Here is a 7,500-nt window from a genome sequence, read left to right as displayed (position 1 = left end):
TTAAAAAGTCGCAAAGATTTCTTTTTATATCAGTAACAGAGATTATTACAAAACGTCTTTTAATTCATTAAAATCTATTGTATCTAAGACTATGCGTTATTGTTTCCTTATGACACGAATCACCACTATAAATTATATCTATGGTGTCACGCAATAGATATATATCCTGGCGATGAGCGAACTGGACCACGAGTTCCAGCTTAATATTTTCATCTGGCAATGCAGTCGGCAGGACATATGATGAAAATGTCAGATAATAGATATATATTCCTATGGACATACACGCACACACACACACACACATATATATATATATATATATATATATATATATATATATATATATATATATACTGTATATATATATATATATATGTATATATATATATATATGTGTGTGTGTCCGTAGGAATATATATCTAATATCTGTCATTTTCATATGATGAAAATGACAGATAATAAATATATACTCCTACGAACAAACACACACATATATATATATATATATATATATATATATATATATATATATACATATATATATATATGTACATATATAGTATATACAGTATATACACGTGTGTATGTGTGGATATATTTAAAACAAACTGAACAAACAGAAATTTCATTAAGTAATAAATTGAAAAGTATCCCAAAAAGGTGATCAGGTTCCGGTGACAGTTATATTAGAAAACTTCAACATATTCAAGCACGAACAATGAATTATAAAAACTGTAGTCATCTAATTACAGTGAAAATCTCTCTTTTTTTTAAGTGAAAATGTATTGCAAACAAAGTAATACAATAAATCTTTTAATCAGAGCTCATTTTCGTTTTGGTTAGACTTTACTCATAATTCTTATTATTTTTAGTATAAAATTCCCAGCAGACAACACATTTGATGTGCAGCTAATGATATCAAAGATCCGGGACTCGATCCTCGAAATATGTATTTGTATACGAATTCAAGTTCAACTTGGAAGATATCATTGAAGGTCAAAAATGTTGTCCGAAGTCTGCAAATGATTGTATGAACTCCATTTCTTTTTATTCTAAAGAGTTATATAATCCACCCACCCACACACCCCAAGAAAAAGGCATGAACCATAAAACGATATGAATATATATATATATATATATATATATATATATATATATATATATATATATATATATATACATATAAACTATATATATATAAATATATATATATAAATATATATATATATATATATATATATATATATATATATATACATATATACTGGAAATTTAATTTAAAAGAATTATAACCATTATATCATCACCATTATGAACAAAACCCATATAGTTAATAATAACAACATATCTATCAAAGACAAAAAAAAATTATACAGAAAAAAATATTGAATGAAAACAGAACGGCGAAAACGAACACGAGCTAAGAATGCCTTGTGAATGAAAGTAGCGTGGTCGGATCTTTCTAAGTAAGACAGCACAAATCGATGATAAGATTAATTGCAAGGAAAGCATCCTGTTAAATCACGAAACAGATTTTGCTTTTTTAGGAAACGTTTCAACACCTGTGAAAAAAGAACTGCAAAAGATATGTAGATCTGAGTAAACCTTATTACAAGGGATTAGGTCAGTGACCCTGGTGGTAACCACGCTAATATATTGACAATCATCCAATCAGAAAATGGAACTAGTAATCTGGAAAGTAACATTAAATATGGATACAGATGTTATGGCATAGACCAAGATTGATTGATTGATTGATTTAAAGTTTTCAGGCATCCTGACATCTAAGGTCATTGACGCCGATATCATTTAGTTTATATATACAAAATTAAAACCGTAAAAGTTGGATGTCATTATAAACGTTAGATAGTTTTCAGAAGACCTGCTTCTGAAATAAATCTAAAAATGCCACTTGCATAGTAGGACACATCATGTCCAAGAATCTTGGCGAGGATGAACCTGCCACCCTCACCTCGAGCCTCAAAACAAATATTTATTCCTTAAGTTATAATAATTGGGGCATTCGGTCAACAAATGCCTCACTGTTAGAGGTACTAAACAGTCTTCACAATAGGGTTGGTGTTGGCCCTTCAGCAGAAACTCATGTGTCAACCGAGTGTGACCAATACGGAGACGACAAAGAGAAGTCTCCCATTTTCGGAGCATCATGTTATACCTCCAAGGAGATATGGCATTTGTTACTTGCATAGACCAAGATGTGAAAACTTTCTTATATGGACACCAACCAAAGTATGGGTACTGAGTGGTTGTTTAGCTGCCAGCAGAGGCCCTTTCATAGTAACGACCTTCAAGTATTAAGAGGGTGCTGAAATGATTAAGAGGCGTAGGACGAACCACCTCTGCGATGAAATCATCCAACCAACGCAATGGGGTAATAAATGCAATTACAAACGTCTACAGATCAAAATAACTCAGTAAATTGAACATCCACTCCCCAACGTCCAGATGACTCCAGAGGTCAAAAGCATTAAGATCTTGGTAACCTTCCATTCCAGTATTCAGCTAATAAAAAAGTGCTTTTCATTTTAGGTCTTCGTTAATATAATTAGTAACTGATAATTTAAATTTCTACCAGTCAAGAACTAGTTCACTTATGATAAATATAAAACTTTACGGTTCTCTCATGTTTATGCGATTTGTTCAACACTTTTTCCATTTCCACGTTTTTCTTGAAGTAAAGTCTCTCTCTCTCTCTCTCTCTCTCTCTCTCTCTCTCTCTCTCTCTCTCTCTCTCTCGCTTTTGGCTTCTTCGGGCTAAAAGAAAAGCTGTTTTTTGGCACATTGTCATTGCTTTCGAATTTTGCTTACATTAACAGCAACATTCTGAATAATCTTCCTCTGGTTTCTTTTTTCAATCTTGAAATTCACACAACAGAATCAGCATTATCTGTGAAATGGCAGAAACCATCTTTTAATTGCCCTGAACACTGGTGAAAACAAGAATGATAACAAAACAGTAACAACAAAGATCACGAAAACTTATTTCAATGATTACAAATGTAAGCAAATGTCACAATGATAGAACGATTATATGAAATCACTGTTATTGAACAGCAGTATAAAAGGAATGACAATGGCGATAACAAATAGCACCGCACAAATAAAATCAATGAATCTACATGGATGATAGATTCCATTATTTGTAATATATATCATAATATTGAAGAAATTTGACAAAATATCATATACTTGATAAATGGTACATCTAAAGCGTGAACAGCTAATGGCTTCAGTTTACAAGATTTCTCGGTATAACTATAAGGTTTCCAGATTTAAATGAAAATCCGATGAGTTGATGCGCAAACCAAAACGACCTGCAGCAGCATTAAATTGATTTTCCACAGCAAACAAGTGTAAGTATGTCATTTTCTGTTAAATTTCTTTTAGAAACTGATGAAAACTTGTTTTCTCCCCCTTTCCATGACTTTGGCATCCGAACACAACACATATATGAGGCATCTTTTATTTATTTTTACAGCGAAGAGACGGAAGGTGTCATTCGCTCAATGTTCGACTGATTGATATTGAATAAACTTAGGGAAGGAGGTCTCCATGGCGTAGGCTCCAGCTGACGTCACAGCCAAGGGTCCCGGGATTAATCTGACTCGATACACAGACCTTAACCTATAGCCCATGGCAATAACAAAATTAATCATCTGCTCCACAGACTCGTACATGAATACCTAAAGACATACACGTTTCCTTTTTCATTGAGTATTTGTACTGAAACTGAAATCAGATAACATCAACTGCATCTCTGAAGCCTTCCGAGGAGAGTCACAGTACAGTTGCAGTCAGATATCGACCACATTGTTACCCAGTGCTTTTGGAAGCAGTCGCCAGACTTCTCTTATCACCCTAATGACATCCCGGATGTACTTTTGTTTTGTTTTACTTAGATAACTATGTCAAGGACATTCACACACGGTGTCCCCAAGAGTGGATATCCATCCGTTTAAAAATATACAATGTAAAGAAGAAACTTTGTAAATTTATTTATCGCTTGTATGGTTGGTCGTCTGAATGGGATAGGGGCACACGAAAGGCAATGATAAAAATGGTAGGAAAAGAACCGTTTGCACCCATCACCTTTAAGGGGGCATGACACACACAAACAAACACACATATAAATATATATATATATATATATATATATATATATATATATATATGTATGTATATATATATATGTATATATAATATATATATATATATATATATATATATGTGTGTGTGTGTGTGTGTGTGTGTGTGAGTATCTTTGTGTATACAGTATTTAACATATTTTCCATTTTACATATATATATATATATATATATATATATATATATATATATATATATACTGTATATATTAAACCATTTGTTAAACAATCCTCTCAAACATCACTACTACAGGCTGCATGATTGCAAGAGCCCGTGCTTGATCGGAAAGAACAGGCAATCTTCAACAAGAATAACAGACATCATTATCTAAAAAAAAAAAATAATAACAATAAAATCCTACTTGAGACTCTGGTCATAAAAGTTTTAGATATCGTGGAATCATTAAGAGAGAGAGAGAGAGAGAGAGAGAGAGAGAGAGAGAGAGAGAGAGAGAGAGAGAGAGAGAGAGAGAGAGAGAGAGAGAGAGAGTTAATATGAGCACAGACTTAAATACTGCCCTATTCTAGAGTGAGATATATACTTAGCCCACCATAATCACGAGTGTCAACAATCTATTTTTCCCTTCAGTAGAGATTGTCAGTGTGGATGTTGGGGGAAGGGAAGGGTAGGGAAGGGAAGAGAAGGGAATGGGGCTATTTACGTCAAAGGAAACGAACTCGCATGCGATATCAGACCGCTAAGGCAAGGCATGCTGGGCATCGATTAGGCGATATTCACTTTTACTTACATAGATTTCACAAGTCTTTTTCTCCTTCCCCGAGCAGATGATTAGTTCGGCCGTCAATCAAATAATGCAGATGTTCCAACTCAAAAACGGAAGGAGGTCCTTCACCGTGTCGTGGTAAACTTCAACGGATATATCAATTGGCGTTAGCAAGACGAAACGTTTAAAAACTTAAAAAGATTCCACTCCGCTCTCTTCTTTGCTTTACACTATCGTTTTAAGCCATACGTGAATGGTCACCACAGAAGCTATTACGTTGAGCCGGAAGTTTTGTTTCAAATGGCGGTCTCAAAGGCGCGCCGAACCATTCACACAACTTCAAGACAAAACGTACCAGACCTTCCGACCCACGCGAAGGTTAGTCGCCAACTGAACTGAATAACGTAAGAGTCCGAAGCGCAGCGCGTGTTGTCGGGAGTGGCTTTCGATTTCTGTTGCTTCAGCCTCCGTTACTCGGGGTTTTTTTTTTCCGTTTCTCATACTATCACCTCTGGTTCAGCCGTTATTACCGATAATATGTCAAAGACGTCGGGAAGAATGTTACGACGAAGAGGTGTCGTAGGCCCCCTTGCGGAAAACAAGATTGGACATGGTTTGCCTGGGTATACGTCCCGGGCCCGTGCAACTGATGGGCGCCTTGACGGGTACAGATTGAAGGCGCGCTGGCTGTCAATCACAACATGCAACAGACCGTCACTCAGCAGGAAATTGGAAAAGGATATTTTTCGAGGACGTCGCAAGTACTTAACGATCTAAGGTGAATCCAGACCTAATTCAAATGTAATGTCTCTTTTTAGTACGTTGCTGCTACTTACAGTTTTTAAATTCCGTAAAGGCGAAGTAGGCCTATATTTATTTTTTTTCTCCATTTTATACAACCATCCGTTTCGTTGAGGATCTGCACCCAATCACTCATTACAGTATAATTCATAAAAACCTTCTCCCAAATTTCCAATATTCATTCGAGTGAATGCCAAGGACAAGCTAAAAACGTCAATGAAATTTAAGGATTCCAATCGTAATACCTAAAAAAAGTATATGAATAGCTGGCTGAATATTCCCCTGTTAGTCAAATTGTGAATTCAGTTTAATGTCAAATTATTACTTACAGTATATCAACTGCATTTTATAAATGAACTCCAAAAATAAAGAGCGAGCATAGCCTAATTGTGTGCAAAAGACTTGACATTTCCACGAAAAAAAAATGTAGGCTACATCAGTGATTGTTCGTAAGGGAGGGGGTTCTTGGTTCTTATATGACAAAGCACAAAAATATTGGTAATAAACCTTGGAACATTCATTAATGATACACACCAACAATCGTCTATTTGAGGTAACGACCTTCCCATTTCCGTGAACTTCACGAGAGATATTACATACTATCTGGATGACTACAGGACTTCAGAATTAAGGAGCTTTCGTGGGATCTTTTAATAGCTTAGTATTACTTGCTAGGGTAGAATTGAGATAAAATCTCTCTCTCTCTCTCTCTCTCTCTCTCTCTCTCTCTCTTGCGTCATCTATTCTGGATTATTATTATTCTACATTCAAAGATATTATATAGTACATGCGCTCACAGATACTCGCACAGACACATACATATATATACACATATATAAATACACATACATACGTATACACACACACACATATATATATATATATATATATATATATCATCAGCCTTGACTAATTCACTGAAGGCCAAAGACTTCAGACAAGTCCTTCCACTCTCATCTGGTTTTGGTCTTTCTATGCCAGTCTACACCTGCAATTTATTTTAGTTCATCAAACTATCGTCTTCTCTTCCTTCTCCCGTTTCTTTTGGAATCTAAAGGAACACATTCTGTTATTCTTAATGCCTTTCTATCGTCTGTTATTCCCAATATATACCCTGCCCATGTCCATTTCTTTTTATTACGTCTTGTTGGAAACTCCTGTACTTTAGTTTTCCTCGTATCCACGTTGCTGTTTTTCTGTCTCTTATTGTTATTCCAATCATTACTCTTTCCAATGCTCTTTGAGTTGTTAACTAGTTAGGCTATGTTCTAAGGCTTCAGTAAGGCTTCAAGTTGATGCTGGTAGGACCATCTGATTAAATACTTTTCTTTTTAGAGAAAGTGACATTTTCTTTTTCATAATCTCATTTTGTATATTAAAAGCTCACCATCCCATGCTTATCCTTCTTTTAATTTCGGTATCATGTCCTAGGAAAGACACTTACTGTCTGTAATAAGTACGTACATTCATTAATAATCTGTAAAGGATTGTCCAAACCATTATTTGTTGTCTCTCTGCATTTCCACTGAACATTATCTTAGTTTTAATCATATTCATTTCCAGGCTTACATTTCTGATTTCTCTATTCAAACCTTCGTTCATCTTTTGCAATTCCTCCTACTAACAAAACTTTGTCTTTTGTAAATCTTAAGTTGTTAAGGTATGCGGCATTAATGTTAATGCATACATTTTCCCCATCTACATTCGTAAAATATTTTCTAGGCATGCTGTGAATAATTCAGGAGAAATGGGGTCTCCGTGTCTTACTCCTTTCTCAATTGGAGTTTTTTCTTTCTGTAGTTTTAGGAT

General features: G+C 34.8%; 2 protein-coding genes across 3 annotated transcripts in view; both read right to left on the bottom strand.

Moving 5' to 3' along the window:
* The window catches only part of LOC137616584 (uncharacterized), a 40,360-nt gene extending 34,871 nt beyond the window's left edge, over positions 1–5,489 (bottom strand). Inside the window, exon 1 of the mRNA XM_068346469.1 lies at positions 4,915–5,489. Within this exon, the coding sequence (XP_068202570.1) occupies positions 4,915–4,916 (2 nt within the window). The 5' untranslated portion in view covers positions 4,917–5,489. The remainder of the gene's footprint in view (positions 1–4,914) is intronic.
* The window catches only part of LOC137616582 (serine-rich adhesin for platelets-like), a 267,530-nt gene that overhangs the window by 177,089 nt on the left and 82,941 nt on the right, over positions 1–7,500 (bottom strand). The window lies entirely within an intron of this gene.

Source organism: Palaemon carinicauda, chromosome 22 (genome assembly GCF_036898095.1).
Source record: "Palaemon carinicauda isolate YSFRI2023 chromosome 22, ASM3689809v2, whole genome shotgun sequence".
Lineage (NCBI taxonomy): Eukaryota > Metazoa > Arthropoda > Malacostraca > Decapoda > Palaemonidae > Palaemon > Palaemon carinicauda.
This window is presented reverse-complemented; position numbering and strand designations above follow the sequence as displayed.